We start from the raw sequence: 23,829 nt of genomic DNA, 5'->3' as shown, positions 1-23,829 counted from the left end.
TAATCAGAACATTATTTTATGGGTTTGAAGGTACATGAATTCTCTTCATTTTAAAAACTAGACTTTCCAATTTAATAAATATTAAAACTATGTTGAATGATTCTTACAGTTTTGTGTATATTCTTTTAAATAATCCTTAAATTCATTGTTCGATTAAAATAATTTTTTACAAACTATAATTAAATAACTTTTATGAAACTAAATTACACTTTAATGATAATATATTGCTAGATGTCTCTTGTATTTTAAGATATTGAGTTTTTTCTCGTAGATTTGAGATTTAGTGTATATAAAATATATATTTTGAATCTCTTCGTTCATATGAAGACTATCAACATCAGACAAAAAAATTCAAAACTGAGTCATTTATACAAGTTTTTTTTAAAAAAAATTCTTTTGAAAATTTTAATTTTCGGGATTCGGTAAGAAGGCGAAAGTGGTTGGATATTCTTAAATTTTCAAATTTAGCTCCCAATAAAACAAATTAAGTCATTAATGTGTGTACACCAATAATCAAAATCAATTTAGTACCCTTAATAATTTTCTTACTTCTGTAATATTCAATTTTGAAACTGTCTTTCTTCAAGGCCGATAAGTTGTTGATTTAATTGTTTAATATCCATGATTAGAAATTTCCCTTTCATCTTTATTTAAATTACACATTTGATGTAAAAAAAATAAGTACAAATTTGTCATTGACTTGCGTTGGACTATAATAAGTAGGATTAACTGTTCTTTGATCTTTGATTAATTACATCTAAACTAATGCATACATTCTTGGAAGATAGTTTTTTGTTTAATGGTCCTCTTACAGGTTTAGTTTGGTATTTGAAATACGAGCATAAATTAGGAACACAAAAGTGCCACTTCAGTATCATCTCACGAAAAAAAAAAAAATACTTCTTAGTGGTTATGATTCTAACCAAGCTTTATAAAAAAATTGATGAACCAATAAAAGTGAAAATAAGTTAAAGAAAGTGAGAAATTCCACAAGGATAAAATGTTATTAATCCAAACAGATAATGATTTAACTTATTAACTAACAATGATTTTTTTATTTTATGTAAAAACGGGGGCAAAGAGCCCAAGTTATCTTAGATAGTCGACGAAATAAGCAACTACATATCCTAACATTTCATGAACATTCAAATTAACGATTAACATGTATAAAATCTTCAAAAATTGATCAAAATTCTAACACAATGCATGATCGATTTTGCATTTGTTAATTGAAACACAAATTCAAAGAAAAAACATTATCTATGAAATACCATTAACGTGATTCTACCAAACGACTTTACCTAAAAGTCAAATGAAGATAATCTTATATCTCAGTTTCCGAAGCCGCTGGGTATTATCCAAGTTCTTTTTCTCAAAATGACCAGTAAAAATGTATCATATCAATAATTTTATCTTAGCAATGCTTGCACAACATCAACAGATATTTAAACACATATCACCAAGAAAAGCACAAGCTTCAGAAGCCATAAAAGAAATGGTAGTCTAGGATTTGAAAGTGAACATATAATCTGAATGAACTAATTGATTTGGATATTGAGTACCAAGGAAACGACAAAGCAGGCTCTGGCAATCACACAAAACAGGTTTTTATGCCCTTTTCACAACCTGTCCGCTTCATATACAGTCATACATACATATCCATCCAACTCTTGGATCGGAAAAATATTGATTCCAATTGAACCATTGCAGGCTGCAATATCATATATATATTCATATACACAAACAATATCTTCATGTGACAGTAACTGCGATAATGCCTCGTGACATGTACTGTACCTTGTATGTGTGATGCTGCTATTTCTTATCTGTTGTGACGCCAACAACAACATTGCTCACCTGACACATTCACATCCCAACTTCTTTTAGGGAAAACTCGCTATGCTAAAAAGCAACGGGAGAACTAAATATGCAGAAAGAAAATCATCTCCAGATTAAAAATTAAAAGCAATAACAATTACCAATTTCCCACTTGAATCCACAGACATTGGATTTTCTACTACTACTGTTTGACTTTGAGTTTGAGGCATTGACTGCAAGGTTGAAAATTAATGACATAATCAGAACAAAATAATCACAAAAAGTAACACACACACAAACATATATATAAGAATAAAAGCGTACTGTTGAAGTAGAAGGTAATGTTCCAGCATTGGTTGTCCCATTGGGTCTATTGACAGGGATTGGAAGCCGTCCATTGTTCGTCTACAAAAGACAGAAAGAGGAGCAAAAGTGACGAAACAATATAAAAAGCAACTAAAAAAATTAAACAAACAAATATATATATTCAGTAAATTGAAAAGTCTGAAGGAGAATGACAATCTCGTAATTATATATTCAGTATATCAACCCTTTACATAAGCATCAACCATTGATTGAGATTCAAGAAAGTTATAGCCAAGAGGTAGTGCTGGATCCCAATCTCTGAAGAAAACATGAGATTACTGGAATGACCATGCTCTTGGAGAATGACACGGGCACAGAAGGTAACAGTACAAAATAGCAGAATAGCTAAATATCTTCAAATTATCTAAATACGAAAGCCTTTCCTGTTAGAAAACATAGGTCATACATGAATATTGTTAGGAGTACCACATTGAGTAAGATAAGTTACTTGAGCCTTGAGATTCTCCCTCCCACCTAATGAACTAGTGTTTTGGGTTGGGCTCTACTCTTGTGTTTAAGTCCTAACAAATATCTACAAGCAACATACACTGCCCTACACCAAATTTTATACTAAAAGATCGATCCTCAGATTAACATAATTCTATCAATAAATACTTACACTTACATTAGTAATATAGTGACAAATAGCACATTTGACTGAGGGAGCTCCGTAAGGATACATGAGGGCTGTCCGGCAGTTCCCACAATGGACATGAGCTACCTGATTAGATGCTTTATAAGCCCATGAACGGATAGTCAGTAAACAACTAATTGAACAAGAAGCATAGGTTATTAAAATATAACAAGGAATTTATCATTGGACTGCCACTAGAATAAGAAAACATAAACAGTTAAAGCAACTCTGCCTAAGCATCCACCATCTTGTAACATGCAAACTAACATTTTATGCATGTATGAGGTCCTTGTGGAAGCTGTAAAGTGTAGTAAAATGAATTGCACCCATCTCATCAATACAAACAGTTGCCAAGAAAAAATGGACAGAATGAAAATGACACTAAACTTGGACTGAAGTAGAGTATTTAATGTGCCATTCAGAATTATTAATATTGGAATTTCAAAATGGCAATGAAAAAATTATTATGAAAGTATATTTTTTTTAAACGAAGAAATAAAACTCAATGCTGGATTAACAAATAGCTGACTATAAATACATCTGCTTTCCATTTAGTTACACAGTCGGCTAAGATTGTTCTTCTCAAGACTGTAAGCAATACAAAAGGGGCGAGGATAGATGTAAAGAATCAACATATTCATTGATTAATCATGAAGGAAGAATTGATGAATATGGGCGGCTGCTTTTTGTTTTGGTGGGGAGGGGGGTCTGACACAAACCTATTTTGTATGTGATAAGCTGGAAAATGAATTCACTAAAAGAAAAGGTTCGAAATTCACTGAAAAAGTTGTTTCATGCTTCAAAGACATGCATTATTCCCATCCTTTTATCCATTTCTACTTCATTTGTGCTCCTCCTCCTAGCTATCCATTGTCCAACATCCATTCATCAGCTTAGGGGACCAATTGTCACCTATTTTGGAAAGCATTTTAGCAAAACTAAACCTCATTTCAGTAAATACACCCAATGAGTTCAAGGTCTTAATCACAGTGCCAAGATATATTGGGTTTTGTTTTCACCAAATCTGCTTGTTCATCTTCATTTTAGCCTTGCAAAAAAGGCTAAGGAATTGATACTTCGAGTTTAAACCCTAAAGTTATACCAAGAAGCAGGGTGATGGTCAAAAGCTCCTAGAATTAATCAAGGTTGCCCAAAACCATAGCTCATACCTTGGATAAGACAGGGCAAGTGCCATGAGATGTTAGATCCTACAATACAATCGTCTAAAACTATACACACACACACACACATATATGTGCATGTAAAATGACACAAGGCCCAATAACAATAAAATGGTGATAACAACTATTATATGAACACTTCAATCTAAAAAGTCATTGAAACAAGTGGAGTGGAGAATGATAAATATAAACCCCAAAACCAGCAGTAAATAACAGGATAAAAAAATGGGAATTCAGATTAGATGAAATAACAGAAACTCAAGTAAAAAGTCAATGGTGGATGTTTGCCACATAATTTGAAGAAGCCAAAATAGTTAAATTTTAAATGAAGTACTAAAATCCAAAGTCTCTGGAAGAAAGGGAGAAGATTCAAAGAAATTGTGTGAAAGGTGAAATTAGGATTTAGTTTGGGTGAAGGATCTCAAAGCAGAGTAAAGAAGTTGTCATTTTAATATTTAAGGTATGTGAAAAAATTATGCTCTGGACTTTAATTTCTTTTTGCCCAAACCACCAACATGCCTTTGGTGGAAGAATAATACTTGAACATGCATGAATGAGTTCCAAAGGAAACCACCATAACCTTTGACCAAACCCCAGCCAACAGCAGCCACTACTGTGAATACAGTGGCTGCTACAAATCTTCCAGTATCAAAGATAGATGAGTTCCAAGGGAAATCACCATAACCATTTTGCAACAAGAACCAGAAGGACTAAGCCCTCGTCCTTTTTTAGCCTTACAACAAACTAAAATAACCAGATGACCCATTACAATCTGCAATGCCATGTGAAAGGAATCTCACATAGTTTTCTCAATCTCATTCCATCTTAAAAGAATTTAGAAGAGAGGTAGGTATGGGCAATACTAGATGAGGAAGACTGAATCGAGGTCACATCACCTACCTCAAAAAGAGAAATCTTCTTTCTAATAATCAAGTTGGAAAACCTCCATTCCCTCAAGTCCAACAATCAAACATTTCATTAAGTCCCCCTCCCCTTCACCACCTTTAATCAACATAAAGATAAAATATATACACAGAATATACAGGAAATTAAAAAAAAGGATCACTTTAATGCACTCCTTGCAGAACCCTTCACCAGAATTTGGCAACTCCATTCATGATTAACTATATTCAACCACCAAGTAATCGAACAAATTATCACCGCAATTATAAAACAGAATATTCATATTAACAAGCAAATTAACATGCAATCCACCAAAAGCAATACTAAGCCACCAACCCTCAATCAAATGTCCGGAAACATATTAAAAGCAGTACCTGGAACAAGGTTTACAGTGTGACAGCAGGAACATCTCACACTTGTAGCTCCACGAGTGTACATTAGCAACGTCCTACAGCCTCCACAGTAAAGTTGAGACATTTCCATCCCTGCACGAGCATTATTATGGTAAAAAGATCCTCAGAATAAACATCAATGGAGTCTGATTACATGCAAATACTAAATCCAGCAGGTACATGGTTTGTTTCTAGCCTAATCTCCCTCATTTGTTCCACATTGAATAATTAGTTCATACCAATAGATAAAAAGACCGGCAACACAACGAAATATAACTTGTAAGTTCTCCGATCTTAAAATTTCAGTAACAGAAACACCAATGAGCTTACCAGGTGGAGGAACAGAGGTAATCGTGTTGCACAATGCACAACAAACATTGGTAGCCCCTCTCGGGTAAAGCAGAAGGCTCCTACAACCATTGCACACAAGTTGGCTCTGCATCGCTGCAAAGTTAAAGACCATTCACAAGCAAAATCAACCAAAATGAAACCATACAACCCCCTACGAGTCACACACAATTCCACCAAATCCCCACTAATTTGTTTTGCAAGTAAAACAGGAATCCAGACACCGAATGCCTGATCCAAATCGAAAACATGCAGCCCCAGGAATCAATATGTTCAAACTTTGAATACATTAAACACCACAAAACAAAACAATCAAAAACAAATTATTTTCCGATACCCAAAACAAAAAAGTAATAGGAATAACAAAAGATCTGACAATACCTGTGTCTCACGACCCTTCTGCCACAACCGATTCAGACAACCAAGTCAAATAACAAAAAACAAGAAAACAAAACAAAGATTTTATTTTTTGTTCGGAGAAAACGAGGATGTGAAGGGGAAGAGAAAAGGTTGAAAGAGGAATGAAGAAATCTGAAGAAATATGCGCAATAAGGAGGTTGAGGATTGAGATTAGATTCTCTTAGGAAAAAGGAAGAAGAAAATCAATCCAACCCTCTCTCTCTCTCTCTCTCTCTCTCTCTCTCTCTTCAATTTCTGCTACCAATATTTCCTCATCATCTTCTCATCCCACAAACACTTCGGAAATTTCTTCAGCGACTATTAGTCTACCTCTTTCTAAATCCTCACACATCTATATAATAACATTCTTACCCTTATTTTCTTTATTAAACTATTATTTATATATAATAAAATTAAATTCATTTCATCAATAACTTCTTATTTTTCATTAAATTAATCAAAATTAACCTACCTTATAAGGTGCTATTATTTTTTTCCAAACATACTTGCAAAATCATGCAAAGTATATGTTATAAAATCCATGTAAATATATTGTATATGTCTTTATCAATATATGCGTGAGAGAGATATACAGAAATATCTTAAACTTGTTCTCAATGCGTAAGCAAGAAAAAGTCAAACAAAATTCACCCTATATTGTTTTTAACCTTATCGCACTTCACAATCCTTGTTTATATTTATATTTATATTTTATTTGTTTATTTATTTATTTAAGGTTTTGTATTAGAAGCAAACATTCCACTAAAATAAACTACTAATACTCAAGATGATAGAGATTGATTAATTGAAAATACAAAATTTAAATATCTCTTAACAAAATGTTTATTTATTGATTATCTGGTAATAGTGAAATTTCTTAAAGAGAAGTGAAACTTAATTAAATGATTCTTAGTCTTCCATTCCTAGAAGATACCTTTGAATTTAAACGAAGCAAATGGTCAAAAATATAAGAAAATTTATTAATGTGTTGCATGTTCATCGATTACTAATTTAAAAATATTATTAATTTGATTAGAATTAGACTCGCAAAGTTCATATTTGAGTTTTATAAATAAAAAATATATGATTGAAAAATTATACTCATGCAAGAATTTACGTTTTCTTCCTCTTTTAAGCAAATAACATTAACTTCTAAATTCTAATAGTAATAAAAAATTAACAATTTTGGTAAATATTTTTTTACCCATTTCACCCTTTAATAGCTGATTCCCGATTTCTGCTTAACCTCTTGTTATATACATTATTTTGTTATCTCAGACATTTTTTTTTTCTCTTCCTTTTAATATTAAAAAGTAGACATTTTTTCTTTGCATTTCAATATTAATATTTTTGTTTATTTCAATATTAAAAAATATTCTAATTTTTTTTTTCATTATCTTATATTTTAATTGGGCCAGACCAAACCCATGTAACAGGTCCTTTTGGTCTATAAATATTCTAAAAAGGTTTTCACTTTTTACAGCTCCAAAATTACTAATTGGATACATGTGAGTTGGTTGATCGTTTGCAGATAAAAGATATAATTAAATGAAGATGAAGTAACTTTGGGAACAAGATTATTTTGGATTACGTATTTCACAAATATGATTATATAGATTAGGTAACGGGATATTATACATATAAAAAACATAATTTTAAAGAAAGTTAAGGTTACTCCTCTTTATATTTTTTTTGAAAAAAATAATTATTATTTTTAAAATAAATATTTGTAAAGCCTGTAACATAATATGTTTTTTTACATATATAAGGGTATCCGAAAACTCAGAAGTGATTCTCATTTTCAACCATATATACTAGCAAACAAAAATAGCAAAACAAATATATTAAGATAAAATGAGATTTAACACAATAGTATAATTATTTTAAAATATGGTTATTTGAAAAATATAACTATTTTAATTAAGATAACTCTAAAAGATGTTTATATTTTAGATTATATTATCCAAAAATATTGTTATTTAGTTTTCATATAATAAGAATATAATGCTTTCAAATTACTTATGACATGAAAAATAATTTTTCAGGTCAGATAGTAAAAAACGATATAATAAAAAATATGTTAAAACTAATTACAAATTTACCCCTACATTTTTTTTATCATCTTATAATCCCATAAAAATCATTATTTAATAGTAATTTATAAAGCAAAAGTCGTTTTATATAATCTTTTTATTTTATATCTCTTATTTTTTTATACATGTCACTTTTTTGTCAAAGTAATATCATTATTTTCATGAAGAAAATTAATTAATTTTTTTTAAAAAAAAACAACACAAAATGATAGCATTAGTTAATTTAAATTGTTTTTGTGAAATTAAAACTGCAACAATTAATGTGGAGAGCTTTTTTGAGTAATTCAAAATATTTTCTTGTTAGTACCAACCTTAAAACTATTTTTTAGGGATCAAAAGCTGAAGGTTTTTATTTATTATGTTTTTTTTAAATTAGATCAACAGTAAACTATTTGTCGCTTAATCTAAAAATAAACAATATATGTTTCAGAGTAATTATTTTATAATATTATTTAACTACAATCTAAATTGAATTTTATATATAATTATATTTCAAATAATATTAAAAATAATTTGTGATCAGTTAAAGCACAAAAATGCTCTAATTGTTTACTTTTTCACATATTAAATTTGTATACTTTGCCACTTCATTTTTTTTTATGAAAACATGTTTTTTTTTCATTTTTTATGGAATAAATTAAATTTTTCATTAATGACAATATTTCAGTTATGTCAGTTTTTCATTAAAAAAATATAAACACCAAAAAGAACCATAAATTCTTAATTGGACAAACCTACTCTTTCTGGATCTATAAAAGCTACAGTGTGTGAAGAAAAAAATAAAAGCAAATACTACTCTCAAAATTCATCACAGGTTTGTTTATTCTCCTTTCGAACATCTCATAACACATTTAATCTTTCTTAAGCAAACTCTATTACTTTTTGTTTCGTGTATTTTTTGTGATTTTTTATTTTTCTTCATAACTATTTTTTTTTATGAAGTGAATCATCATCCTCAAGCAAGATTCACAAGTGAAGATCACATGATTATCAGCTATCTGCAAAGTTAAGGTATGATGATAGTTCTCTACTACTGTCAATAATTTGATTAATTATTCTTTCTTCTTTATTTGAAAAAAATTCTTGCATCATTTTGAATTGCTTCCAATGTTTTATAAAAATGATAATTTTCTTTATACTTTTTACTTTCTTCTTGAACTCTATGGAATACAACTATATCATATACATAGTTATCATTTATGCAAAGTTTATGTTTGAATTTATTTGTGGAAAATTTATTGTATAATTTATTGATAGTTCATAAATATATTATATTGAATGATGATATAAGAAGCCAATGAGACATTAATTTATCATTAATTTTGTCATAAGATTTTTAAAAAGTGTTTTGTATTTTACGCCCGTATTTTACTATTTATTTTTTAAAAAACATGATATGTATCTTTCAAACATAAAATTTGAAAAATATAGATATTAAATTTAAATAATTCAATTTGTTTTTATTCTAAAGTATATATTGTTTAATTATTTATTTGTGTAAAGTTAACATCTAAATTGAGTAATGGAAAGAGAGTGAAAAATGAAAAAAAAAAATTAGAGGGAAGAGTAAAATTATATGATTTAAAGACAAAAAAAGGAATAAAAATATTTGCAAATCTACATAATTGATTTGATATAATAAAAAATGTGATAATAAATTTGTTTGGATAAATAACTATTTTACTATTGCTTTTTGATATTAGGTTAATTTACATACGATAGAAAAAATAAACAAGTGACACTCACATAATTAATTAAGGACTAATAATCGATTCCTGAAGTATATTGCATATAATATATGTAGATATTGAATTTTTATATAATTAATTATTGATTATGACTTATAGGTTTACTGTATAGAACCTGGTGTATTAATATATTAAATTGACAACAATTATTATAATCAAATATGCATGTTAGATAATGAATAAAGTAGGAATAATAATTAATCTACATAAATGAAGTAAACATGTTCTTCAAATTATATGCTTTTTAGAGGATAAAACTATACTAAAAAAGAAAAAAATTAAATTCTCTTCTTAAATTTCATCACTCTTTAATAGGCAAAATTTAGTGGGCCCAAAAATAATAGGGCATTTTGAGGTTCAGCTGCTGCTTTAGCTTTCTCAGTTATTGTTTTTGGTGTTACTTAATGTTTTAAAGCACATAATTTTGTAATACTAACCATAAATTATATGCCTTTCTTCCTAAAGTAATTTGTATGCATTCCAATAAATATTTGCATGCGGATATATTTTGTTTGAAAAATATATTTCATATCCATAATAATTTTAATGAGCTAAACTATTTATAAATATTTTATTATTTTTGTTTATTTTTTAAATAGACCATACCATAATACAAAACACTTATGCAAAATCATAAAACATTAAACTTTGGGTTGGGTGTGCTATGAAAAAGAGAAAAGATGAAGTGAAATTAAAATAGAGAAAGAATAACGTTTGAATGAAATAATACTTTAAAAAAATAAAAAATAAAAGGACTAATTACTAGTATTGTCTTTCATCGGGAATGACATAACAAGTCATTTTGTGTCTATTTTGGTCTAATCTGTCTTTGGCTCGTTAAAAGTGAGGTGGAATAGACTGATTCACTAAGTTTGTATGGGATAAGAATAATAACACGTTTTGTTAGGATAAGTTGGTAAACTGATGCGTTATTTTTTATTTATTTATTTTGTAATTTTTATTTGTTTTTTATATATATTTATTTGATTATAATCATTAATATTAGTTTTCTACAATAAAAATACAATAAATAACGATAAAATCAAATCATTTTTTAATATTTTAATGAAAAAATGTTTAATACCTTACAAAATAAAGTAAATATCAACAATATTTCAATTAATCAAATGATTTATAAAGAAGTTAATGTAAATAAAACTCTATATAAAATATTGACCACCACCAATTTTTATTTTAAAAGCATGAGATTCTTTTTTGAAAATCTCAAACATAAAAAGGATGGGTTGGCGAGCTGGCTTATCAGGTTGACGTGTTAGACGAGTCGGGTCAATAATACTTGATGGATTCAAAAAGTTAACCTATCTCGCTTAAATGATGACAAATCCAATCTATTTTGTCATCCGTAATTATATCAATAGGATAAAGTTTATTTTAATTTTTTTTAATTAATATTACTGAAAATAAAGGCCTCCCACACATATGTATTTATATTTTTATTACATTGAAACAACATAATTTAAAAATATATAATTATTGAAAAATGTTGAATAATATTTTGTAATAATATTTCAAAGAAGTTTTTGTTGAGTTACTTCAAAATTCAGGGATCTAAAATAAGTTATCCAAACATAACATAATTTAAGTATATGATATAATAAGTTGAGAGAATCACTTATCTCGATTGATCCCATTAAAATTGATAACTTAATCTTAATTTGAGTAAATATGAGATCTTTAGAGTAAATATTAATTTTCTCTATATGAAAATCGAGTATAAATATTTTTTTCCTCTCGTCTACTACAAGGTGTTGTTAGATTTTAGAACTGATGAAGTAAGACAAAATCTTAGAAAAAATAAATAAATTTGAGAAATAGAGTTTTTTTTAGGGTTGACTACATGTTGTTGCAAAATTAATATAATTATTTTTAAGTAAAGAATATATAGTTATTTTTTAAATAAATAAATAAAATCATTTAATCAAGATAAGAAAAGAAAATAGTTTAAAAAATATATATCCTTTATAAAGTAGCATAATAATAACAATAATTATGAGTATATTTTTATTTATTTTTCTATAATAATAATAAAAGTACACAAAATAAAAACTTACTTTTCAATGAAATAACCTATCTTTGCTCCTATATTTTACCTCCTTCTTTCACTTCTCTATTTTGTCTCAAATGTATCAAAGAGAATAGAAAGGATATTGAACTGTTTCAGGACAAGTGTGACACAAAATCTTAGTAATGTTTGCAATTGTAATTAACTGATGTTTGTTTGGATAATGATATTATTAGAATGAATTAGGATAAGTTCCATCCATAGTCTTTTATACAATTATTTTCATTAAATAATATAATTTTCATTTTAATTAAATATTTTATTTCTGAAATAAGTTATCAGTGATTATTTTTTTTTTCAAATTATCTTGTTCCTGTTATAATAGGATAGAAGAGATGTGATAGTTATCTAAACAAGGACTTATTTGGCAAAGTAACGGAAAAAAAGTCGCAAACGCAAGTAGAGAAGCCAACGTGTAAAACAAACAACACTTTCAAACAAAACGTGCCATTCATTCTCTGCTTTCGTTGCTTTGTGTCTCTGTTTCGTCGTTTTCAGTTAATACTGCGCGCACTGCACAAAACCTTCGCCTACACAAAATAAATAAATTCATATATTATTTTAAAATATTTCATAATTTTATTCATTAACCTATTTTAAATAGTTTGTAGAGAAGAAAATTAGACACAATAAAAATATAATTAGTTCTATTTAAAAATAGGCACTATTGAAATTAATTTTTATCCATGTTCTTCCCTATTTTTACTTTTTAATCCCTAGAAGTAATTTTTAAAAAAAAGTAGATGTTAGTAATGTTAAGATTTGAATGAATGAATGACAAGTGATTGGTTATATGAAAGTATTTATGCACATTTTTGAAAGCATTATTTAATTAGTAGATGATTAAGCTAATAGTGTTTGAGATGAGAATTTGATTAATGTTATTAATATAAGAACAAAAGTGTTGAAGTAGACTCAGGAGTTTTTCAGTGTAGAATTTTAGCCGCTAGCTGCTGCCACGGCAGACGCCACTTCACTTCTTTTCGTGTCCCTTTATTTTCTCTTCAGATACAAAAAGATTTATTTTTCCATTTCAGAAATTTTTTCAAATTAATTATTAATGACATAATATATATTAAATTTGCAAAGATATTGTTATGTAAAATAGTAATTATATTTTAACTTTTTAAATAGAAAAAGAATAGTAATTAATGCTGTCGTTGTTTTATTCTGTAGAAAATATTTATTATCATTAATAATGAAATTAAATGTTTTGTAGTGTAGTGGAGGTGTAACCAGGGTTGAATTTTCACCTGGGACTTTGTATCTGTTTCCATTATTTTGAAAAATATTGATTTAATTTTTGTTTCCTATTCCACCTGTCAACATATATTATATATTTTCTATTTCACTCTATTCTTTTGTTTCTATTTTTATATTACCTGCCTCTGTAACTTTGATTTTGGGTATAATAATATTTAGAATCCAAGATTTGTAGATTTTATTTTTTGCAATTTTACAATAATTTTTGGGGTTTGCTAGATTGATTGGTACATGCATAGATATAACAAATAATAATAATAATACATACATACACACATGCAATTGAATTTGCATTTGGGTTTTCGTTGATTTGTGAAGGATTTTTCTTGGTTAATTCTTTTGTACGCAACTGCTGTGTTTTCCTTCACAACGTGGAAACAACTTTTCGAGAAGAACTTTGCTGCATTGAGTACGTTTGTGTTCTGCATTTGATTTTGCATTTTTCTTTTTAGCAGTTTTTAAGGTTTGTTTGGGTCAGTTAGTTGGGTAATAGATAAGTGGGAAACTGTTCTGTGAAATGTCTATTTGGTTGATTGGGAGTCTGATAAGGTTAGTTACAATGGTCTCTGTTCTTGTTTCAGGCACATTAAGTTATTCAATTGGGTTGATCCTGCATTTTGCATGGAATGAAACAGTTGAAATTGGCTGCAGAATTTCACGTATAGAGGTTGGTTTTTTCTTTCCTTCATTTATTTTTCCCATTTGGTGATTTATTAAACATTCACAATGTGGTACGTGTTCTAGAGCGTTTTTAATCATGTGCTGCTGCTCTGTTGAAATTTTCTATCCTCTGTTATTATGGATCACCACAAATTGTAGATCTTTTCCTTGTTTATGAAGTTTCAAAACTAATGTTATCTTTGTGTCTTTTTCTTTCTTTCTTTCTTTCTTTTTTTCTTTCTTTCTTTCTTTCTTTCTTGTTAGTCTTTTCTCATTATGTTTAATAGTCAAGACATTGTGATTGTGTGTATTCGCCTGTGATAGCTATTGCTGTGTCATGTTTGATATATCCAGAGTTTAGTTCATGTGCTAATTTCTGCTCCCCAGAAGAATGCTGTTAATTTTTTACCCAGGAGTTGTAAACCCTTAATTTTTTACTGTTGGCTGGCCTTTACACATTATATGACTTATTTCGTTTTTGGGGTTTGGAAGATTGGAAATTTCTCATCCTGGGGATGGTGACTAGTTTGTTTAGCTTTTCCGAATGTTTATGTCTGGTATAGAATTGCTTAATCTTTTGTCGGTTCCCTTTTTTGTATTGAATTGCATTTACTTACTTGGTTTCGAGAGCATTGCATGAATTTGAAATTTAAAAATACTGTTGTAATGCTCTATGAGTCTATCTTATTAAAGCTTGAAATGAGAGGTAGCGTTTTTTTTAGCCATAAAAATGTGATTCACTTAATTTAATGAATATTTTTTATCACCGTGTTTTTTTATTCAACTACGATGTAAGTAACCAGAATGATGCCAAAGTACCATAACTGTCTTGGTTCTACGTTTGATACTGAAATTTTGTTTGTACAAGATTGCATCCTGTTATGTTTTAATTCTGAGAGCTACCTCCAACAATGTTGAAGTCAATACTGCTCCTTTTTCCTTCCTCTGATAACTGATTTTTGGAAATTTATTTGAGGAAGCTTATGCATATAAGAAGTCCTTCTTGTTGAGGCTTCAATGAAGCCTAAAAATCTGTCTAATGGCATACACTGTGGATACCTAACCAGTGCAAGCAAGTGACGGGCATCGATGCTGTATAACTTGTTTTAGAAGATTAGACGGCACTTATGGCATGATTGAGTCGCTGTTCTGCTTTTACTAGATACTCTAGAATTTCCACATGATTTCTTGCTGGTGTAACATAAATGCTTGGAATTAAGCTGTTACAGTATTTGAATCAATCCTTAGGAAAGGCTATTTTCCGTTAAACTTAGCTAGACTATGATGTTTCTCCCTATCAATTTTTATTAAGTCAACATATTTAGCGTTCTTACATGTGATACGTTACAGGATAATCTTCTCAGGCATAAGCCAGAAATGGATATCACATTTGAGTCTTCTGCCAGTCCGCAGCATAAAAAGGTATTTAGCATGATCTGTTGTGCTGTTAAGGTGTCTTGTTATACCAACGAAGTCAAATACTGGTTTCAGTCTTTTAACTTATTTGCTATGAATATCAGTCTGGATATTCAGAAGAAAAATGATTTAAACGTATGCATATATTTGTCATGTGACAGATATCAGCCAGATGGGACCCGGTTGAAGCATGTCGGCCTACAATTGATGAAGCTCCTGTGTTCTATCCAACTATTGAGGTACTTATAATTATCACTATCATAGTATTATAACTCTTGGTGGTGGTTATATTTTATTTTAAATGAACTTTTTTGTTTATACTCTTCTTCTCAGGAGTTTGAAGACACACTTGGTTACATAGCTAAGATTCGCCCCCAAGCTGAACCTTATGGCATATGTAGGATTGTCCCTCCAGCTTGCTGGGTACCACCATGCCCTCTTAAGGAGAAAGATTTATGGGAAAATGCAAAGTTTCCCACTCGTATCCAGCAAATTGATTTGCTTCAGAACAGGGAGCCCATGAGAAAGAAAAGTAGGGGAAGGAAGCGAAAACGTAGAAAGCAATCAAAGATGGGTACAGGTAGGAGAACTGCCAAATCAGGTTCTGAAGCTAACGGTGCTTCTGAGCCTGAGGAGAAGTTTGGATTCCAATCAGGGTCAGACTTCACACTTAAAGACTTTCAGCAATATGCTAAGGTTTTTAAAGATTGCTACTTTGGATTGAATGATTCCAATGAATATGGAAAAGTTAGCGATTATAATCACTGGCAGAGATGGGAGCCCTCTGTGGAGGACATTGAAGGTGAATACTGGAGAATAATAGAGCAACCAACTAATGAGGTTGAGGTACTAATTCGGGTTCATTGATAACACATTTAGTCTTACCAGCATATAACATAAATAAGCAAAAATGCTATATTATTCCATTTTTTTTGTAGGTGTATTATGGAGCTGACCTGGAAACTGGATCACTTGGAAGTGGCTTTCCTAAGACATCATCCTTAACTAAGAATGATTCAGACAGGTATGCTGTGTCTGGCTGGAATCTGAATAACTTCCCGCGATTGCCAGGTTCTGCGTTGTGTTTTGAAGGAAGTGATATATCAGGAGTTCTAGTTCCATGGCTGTATGTTGGAATGTGCTTTTCCTCATTCTGCTGGGTAAGTAGCGAGAATTACATTTCCTTATGTATAATCTATTAAAGAAACAAAGTTTGAGGCATAACAGATACTTTCTGTATCTGTCTGTAAAGTTAGAGTTAAGTTTTTTTTCTTCATGAAAGCTGGGTTTGAAATTTCAATATCTGCCTGTTTTATTTAAACTATAATTTAATTTAAGGATCAATGGAGAACATAGATGGCTAGAACTAGTATTAGACATTGAGTAGAATCTAGAGAGGGGTAACTGTAAACTGCATAATTATCTCAGGACTTCTAGTTCCACTGCTTTATGTTTATTTGTTTGAAATATTGAGCTATAAAAAAAAAGTAATAATGTCTTTAATTTTTCATTTCTTTTTGTTTCAGATATTCATACAATCTTGAAAAAACTAACACCTTTTATTGTTTCTTTCTCCTTAAAAAAGCATGTTGAGGACCATCACCTCTATTCACTTAATTATCTGCATTGGGGTGACCCAAAAGTATGGTATGGAGTACCTGGAACCCATGCTCCAGGTTTGGAAGATGCAATGAGAAAGCACTTGCCTGATTTATTTGAAGAACAACCAAATCTACTCAATGAATTGGTACACTACTCGGAATTGCTCTTGTTCCCTGATTTCAGTTTTTTGGTTGCTTTCATTCTGTTTCCATATAAAGGTTTGATAAACACACAGATTCTAGTTTATTCTGTTTTGTTGGAAGTTTGCTAGGAGCTTTGGATGTACTTGTGAAAGTTAAGAAACTAAAACCATGATGACATTTTAAAATCATCAGTGTCAGTTTCATGATGACTAAGTGGATTTATGCCTAACTCACCATTACAAAACAAACTTATAAGGTGAATTGCACTCCACTTTTTTATTAGAATTTGGCGTTATTCCTAGTCGATGTAGATGTAGAATCCCCAACACACCCTCTCGCGAGCATAAGATTAGATATTTGTAGGTGGTCTAATAAGAGTCTGATAGAGGCGACATAATAACTCCAATGAACTTGACTAGGATAGACTCTAGTACCATCTTAATAAGTGGATTTATGCCAATTTAACCTTACAAAACTGACTTGTAAGATGAGAATTGCATCCATTATTCCTAGTCAATGTGAGATCTCCAAGTATTTGAGCCACTATGAACATGTGATCAGGATTTTGATCCTTAGTGCCCCCATTGTTTGTAATGAAGTACAATTTGCACTAGGTATGATGGATTTATGCACTATGCACACTTCAAGCGTTAGTTTTCCTTGTGAGAGGAATCTTGTAGATATAAAATTGTTATTGCATTTACACCTAATAACTTAAGCTTCTAGAAGTGTTAATACTTCGTCTTTCCAAGAATCAAAGTTCACTAGTTCAGTATAGAGTCTACTTGGTAAGCTCCCACTGGGTTTGGTAGGGACAACGTGTTGATTAAGACTAAGCATAGTCTAAATGACTTGTTGGTTCTGGTAGACAAATGTCCTGTGAGATGAATTCTGTATGGCACATAATTTTCAGCTTTCAGCTCTATTGTTGTTGCAGTAGTTCTCATATGCAGTCTACTGACTTAATCTATGAACTTGTTTCATACCTGGTTTTGTATTAATTGTATAATTCTGTATGGCGCATAAGTTTCAACTCTATTGTTGTTGAGTTTAAGGTTTTGTGACCTTTCTCTTATTGGGTAGTTTGCTGAACTTCAACAATTCGTCCAAAATGACACCATCTTATATCTTCGGAACTCTCTTAGCACATCTATTCATCTCTCATACAAGAGTTAGATTTTAGCACACTGCGTAGTACATAGATTTTGGAATTGTATCATGATTTCTGGTGGTTATGATTTTTCATCTTTGAGCAGGTGACTCAATTATCTCCTTCAATTCTTAAATCTGAGGGGGTGCCTGTACATCGCACTGTTCAGAATTCAGGTGAATTTGTTATCACCTTTCCAAGGGCGTACCACTGTGGCTTCAATTGTGGCTTCAATTGCGCAGAGGCTGTAAATGTGGCTCCTGTTGATTGGCTTGTGCATGGTCAGAATGCTGTTGAGCTTTATAGTTTGCAGTGCCGTAAGACTTCATTGTCCCATGACAAGTTATTATTTGGATGTGCTCAGGAAGCCGTGTCTGCCCTTGCAGGGCTAACTCTTAATGAAAAAGAAAATCTAAAATATATAAAATGGAGTAGTGCTTGTGGGAAAGATGGAGTTCTTACCAAGGCAATTAAGGTAATGATTCTTTCATACTTTTCATCTTTGATCACAATCCATTCCACATATTTAGAAAGCTTCATAGCACTATGGTTGACATTTATTATTTAATTTTAGTTCCTATGCAGATATCTGTTCTTCATTCCATTAGTACTTTTTTCACCTTTGTTACCCTTATTTCTGACAGACAAGGATAACTATGGAAAAGGAGAGGCTTGAATGTCTTCCCACTCATTTAAAGAAACTTAGGATGGACAGTGAGTTTGATTTGTTTGAGGAAAGAGAATGTTTCTCTTGCTTCTATGACTTGCACCTATCTGCCGTAGGTTGCAAGTGCTCGCCCGATAGTTATTCGTGCCTCAAGCACTCACATTTGTTTTGCTCATGTGAGATGGACGAAAGCTTTGTACTGTTTCGTTATACCATGAATGAACTAAGTACATTGGTTGAGGCATTAGAAGGAGAAGCACATGCTATTGAAGTGTGGGCAAATAGAAACACCGGACTGGTTTCTGTTAATGCTGAGGATGCTTGCATCTATAAACAAGATGCAGAGAGTTACAAAGGATGGAAAAGTTCAAGATATTGTGCAGGAACCAATGATAAGTCAAATTCAAATATACCTAGCAGTTCTTACAGCCACATTTCTGCAGAGTTAGTCCACTCAGAATTTCATCTCGAAACTTATAGTGCACCGTATGGCACTAAAGATTGTAAAAAAGATATCGGGAATGAAAAAAAATTGGTGATGGACAATAAGGTGAAGGAAGGTTCTCTGGATTTGAATATTGATGTTATGTTTGTTGAACCTGAAAATCATTTTCTGCATGCTGCTGAATACCATCATAATAAGAGTGTTCCATATGTTGGGGAAGTCTGCTATTCAGAGGTAAAAAAGAAACAAGACAAAATGAAACCCGGGGCTGGATGTATAGCTTCCTTGGAGAAGGAATTTTCATCATGTTCAAGGGACGTTCAAAATTCTTGTACACTAGATGGTTATAAATTGTTTGGGGTGGATCTGCAGATGCATTCTGATTCGAGAGAACAACTCAACGGCGTATTTAAAATAGGTGTTGTTGAAACGTCCAATACAAGTGTATCTTTGACAAACCAAAACTTCTTAATGCAGAAGATTATTGTGTCTGTTGAGCCCGTGAATTTGGGCATTGTTATGTGTGGTAAGTTGTGGTGCAGTAAGCATGCAATATATCCAAAAGGTAAGATTTAGTGTGATCTTTTCTGGGCTTGTATATCTTCAGTTATTTTATGGGAGTTTAACATTTCTTTCTGTTTTGGTAAAATTTATGTAGGATTCAAGAGTCGTGTTAAGTTCTTAAGCATTCTTGATCCACCAAGAATTTGTAACTATGTTTCTGAAGTCTTTGATGCTGGATTTCTTGGGCCTCTTTTCAAGGTATCATTGCTGAGCTTGTTTCTGTTTAAAATCATATTGATTACTTTCTGTTTCTAGATATATCTACTACATAACCTATTTAATAATATAAATAGGAGTTTAAGGTGTACAGGCCTATTCACAAAAAAAGGGTATCTCTCTGCAATCCCTTTTTCTCTCTCTCTAGGTTTGTTGTTGGCGTAACTGCAAATCATGGTGCATTTTGCTAAAAAAATACAATGCTAACTAGTTTCAGAGAAGACCTTTATCTACATAATGTTTGTGGGATAGGTTGCTTTCTGAGGTTTTTGTGTGGGTTTCAGTTTTTCTTTAGAGGGGCGAGGTGCTTGCTTTCTAGCTTGCAAGGATTTGGGAGTTGAGCTATTATATTCTTCCTTTTCTTTATTTAAATGGTTCTAGTCACCCTAGAAAATGTCTCTTCATGCTGCACTGGTATTCTACTTTTAACAAACTCTTCTCTCATCTTAGACTTTAAAGTTATAGTTTCTCCATTATATATTGTAGGAACAACTCTTATACTGTCTTCTTTGTTGCATCTTTTTTCTTGGATATTGTCTCCAGAAACTCATCTGCTGCTAAATTTTCATTGAACCGAAAAGTTTTTGCATGGCACTGCTAAATAATATCAATGAAACTAAGCTATAATAAATTTCTCATTATTTTACTTTTAATGTTATGATATTTGCATGGACACATTTTTTGTTATAGTATATTTCTTTCTCATTTAGTAAAATATATTTCAGGTTAGCATGGAAGAACGTCCAAGTGAGGCCTTCACAAACACTTCAGCAGATAAGTGCTGGGAGTCAGTTCTTGAGAGACTAAATCATGAAACCAAGAAGCTAAGGAATCAAGGTGAAAGAGAACCTCCTCCCTTGGAGCTTCTACAAAGCATTAATGGTCATAAAATGTTTGGATTCCTTTCACCATCCATCATTCAGGTAATGCTAACAAATGTATATTTAAGATACTCACCCTTGTTTGGCTAAAATAACATCACGGGTGTATCTTTTCCAATATAGAATTATATTCATAAAGTTTTAGAACATGAATATTTCCTTTAACCAGTTTTGTTGAACTAGATTATGGTGATCTGATTCTGATGTTTCAATCCATTCTGAACTTTTCCAGGCCATTGAAGCTCTGGATCCCAATCATCAATGCGTCGAGTACTGGAATCACAAAGAAGTTGTCTCTGAATCTTCAGACAGTGGCATTGATGACTGTAAGCTCAGTCATGGTTCAAGTAACTCTCTAAGTGATGTCAAGACCAGACTTCTTGGTCCTGGTTTGAGAAAGCTGGAACAAGATAGCAGCAGAAGACATTGTGACTCTTTTGAAGAGATGAAATTGGTGCTAGAAGGGTTATTGAAAAAGGCGAGTGCTGAAGAATTAAGTGCCATGCACAAGTTATTCAGCTCTGATGCACAGTTCACCAAGTGGAGAGAGGCATTTGTAACTCTGATTGAGGAAATCCAGAAAGCTTGAACATAAAATAACATCTCACAACTCTATCTAACTTTGAATAGTGATATTTCAATTAGTCCTTAGTAGAGTCATTTCTTTCTGTTGTAGATGTCGATGAAGGAGTGTTCTGGTAGAAAACATTGGAATATGATTAAACAATCGAAACACCATCATCCGAAAGGTCTCCAATAACAAATTGTGGTTGACGACAGAGGTTGCAAGAAATAGAGTAAAAAGCTGGTGAGAATATATAATAGAACTTCCGAATTGATCTTAAAGTTGTGGCTTACCTTAAACATATAAGTTACTTCCCAATAAGTACATAATAAGAATTTAAAGCATTCCAGGAAAAAAAATCCATGGGTATTTATAAAATTTAGTAAATTTTGCATGGTATTTATATTAAAATTTATCGATGATAAAAGTATAAATTAAAACAAATAGAAGCATTTGAAACTTTCAGTTTTAAAAATGAAAATGTAAAAGTAAAAGTTTAAAATGACTTAATTATTTATTGATAACAATAATAGTAATAATTAAAATGTCAAAAAATAGGGAGTTAAAATTTTCAAAAGATTGCTGATTTAATAAAAATAAGTTTAATGATAATTTCTAAATATATCATTATGTTGGCCTAATGTTGACAAAAGAAATTCAAGCATTAGCTAAATATGTTAATAAAATTAAGGACATCTTTTGATCAAATAACTAATTGAGAGGAACATGTACAGTTTGATTTGATATGAAAGTTCAGAAAATATGTTTATAAAGAAATATAGAAAAATGTGTGGCTATGGAAAAGAAAATATCAGTTTTAAAAGGAGAATTAAAGAGAAAAAAATAATTTAATTAAGTGAATTAGTGAAAACTTACAACAAAATGAGAAAACCACACCAATATTATGTGGGAAATATATTAGGGATTTTTTTTACTAAGTAATTATTGTTGAGAAAATTCAGAATTAAATCTCTCTCTTTTAATGTAGATATAAGATGTGTATTTGTGAAAACAATAAACAAATAATAGAAAATAGATAGAATAATGACACAGAATTTTTAACGTGAAAAAACATTAATCGACTTGAGAAGTAAAACCCACAATTACAATATTTGTTTATTTTCAATCTCATCTAATAAGGATGAAATACAAAGTTTCTCTAACATTTCATTAGGATTTCTAATCTCATCATTATGGTAAAAATGTCTCCACTATGAAAGTGAGATAAAAATAAAATAATTTATATTCAGAGAAGATGGATCAACTTATTACAAGAATAATTTTAAGATGGAACTCTTCGTTATTTTTCTCATTTTGTTTCCTAATCTAATGTTTCTAACAAGTAATTTATCTTTAACTTTTTATATTCGAGTAATTTGATCTCTTATATAGAAAAACTTTTTAGAAAGTTACTTTTTATCTTAAACTTTTGTTTTCTTCCGATTTAAAAAATAACTCACTTAACTTTTTGATTAAAAATAATCAACGTCAAAGATGAAGAATGATTATACCAAAATTCACACTTTGAAAGATCATAAAAAAAAAAAATGCATAAACACCATTTTCAAATATTATCCAATTCTGAAGCTTTGCACACACCAATCTCCCTCCTCATAGCAAGACGTTTATCATAAATGTCTTCACGACTCTTTACATTTAGAATGAAGATGGTTAAAGATTGTGATTTTTGAAGTTCCAAAAGTTTGAACAAAACAAATATAGAATCCTGAGATTTAGGAACTTGAGAGGATAATTGATACAAAATTGGAATGATGAGAATCTCACACACCCCCAAAAGCCCTTTCTTGTGACATTGGAGACTCATGCACAAAGCCATCAATTGCAATACAAACAAAAGTCATCACGAACTATTAGAATGAGAGGTTCTTTTGCCTTACAAAGAAACATTTCTCTTACTAGATGATTTACTAGAAATCCAATTTTTTTATCGATAAAAAATAAAATAAATTAACATAGCACATTTCGACCCTTATAAAAAAAACAGATTACTACAACTCAATCTTATAATCCAACGAATAAAAAAATAATAGACTAATAATAATGTTACCACCTTCTATGAAGTTTTGTCATCTAAGTGATAATATAGTAATGTAATGCAAAGAGATAAGAGAGGAATATTACAAAAAAATTATTATATAAATAATAATATATACTTTGTCTGTTTACATGAATATAATAGGAAGCACGTCCATTGACAAGTTTGCATACTTTATGAGTTTACTACTGAGTGGTGAGTGCACTTCAACCATATTTTATTTACAGCAAAAAAGT

At 30.5% G+C, this 23,829-nt stretch overlaps 2 protein-coding genes across 6 annotated transcripts; one reads left to right on the top strand and one right to left on the bottom strand.

Annotated features, from left to right (window-relative positions):
- Positions 1 to 1,509: 1,509 nt before the first annotated feature.
- Positions 1,510 to 6,417, bottom strand: LOC137812279 (protein LSD1). Of its 4 annotated transcripts, none has more exons than XM_068614207.1 (8): positions 6,024 to 6,411; positions 5,625 to 5,738; positions 5,277 to 5,387; positions 2,804 to 2,916; positions 2,143 to 2,223; positions 1,980 to 2,051; positions 1,798 to 1,857; positions 1,510 to 1,711 (listed from the first exon to the last, which is right to left on the bottom strand). In XM_068614207.1, exons 2-7 carry the CDS (start codon positions 5,734 to 5,736, stop codon positions 1,816 to 1,818), a joined length of 531 nt encoding a protein of 176 aa, XP_068470308.1. In that variant the 5' UTR covers positions 5,737 to 5,738; positions 6,024 to 6,411; the 3' UTR covers positions 1,510 to 1,711; positions 1,798 to 1,815. The 4 variants fall into 4 exon arrangements, with proteins under 4 accessions (XP_068470308.1, XP_068470310.1, XP_068470309.1 ...); XM_068614209.1 differs by having other exon boundaries at positions 2,810 to 2,916; XM_068614208.1 differs by having other exon boundaries at positions 1,510 to 1,857; positions 2,810 to 2,916; positions 6,024 to 6,417.
- Positions 6,418 to 13,402: 6,985 nt separating this feature from the next.
- LOC137812278 (lysine-specific demethylase JMJ18-like) lies at positions 13,403 to 21,813 on the top strand. 2 transcript variants are annotated; one of them, XM_068614205.1, is made up of 12 exons: positions 13,403 to 13,637; positions 13,810 to 13,895; positions 15,239 to 15,310; positions 15,466 to 15,543; positions 15,638 to 16,150; positions 16,243 to 16,464; positions 16,890 to 17,051; positions 18,306 to 18,674; positions 18,844 to 19,876; positions 19,970 to 20,073; positions 20,817 to 21,014; positions 21,205 to 21,813. In XM_068614205.1, the coding sequence occupies exons 3-12, from the start codon at positions 15,266 to 15,268 to the stop codon at positions 21,559 to 21,561; spliced, it is 3,081 nt and encodes a 1,026-aa protein (XP_068470306.1). In that variant the 5' UTR covers positions 13,403 to 13,637; positions 13,810 to 13,895; positions 15,239 to 15,265; the 3' UTR covers positions 21,562 to 21,813. The 2 variants fall into 2 exon arrangements, with proteins under 2 accessions (XP_068470306.1, XP_068470305.1); XM_068614204.1 differs by lacking the exons at positions 13,403 to 13,637; positions 13,810 to 13,895 and having other exon boundaries at positions 14,067 to 15,310.
- The last annotated feature ends 2,016 nt before the right edge of the window (positions 21,814 to 23,829 follow it).

Source organism: Phaseolus vulgaris, chromosome 2 (assembly GCF_000499845.2).
Source record: "Phaseolus vulgaris cultivar G19833 chromosome 2, P. vulgaris v2.0, whole genome shotgun sequence".
NCBI lineage: Eukaryota > Viridiplantae > Streptophyta > Magnoliopsida > Fabales > Fabaceae > Phaseolus > Phaseolus vulgaris.
This window is presented reverse-complemented; position numbering and strand designations above follow the sequence as displayed.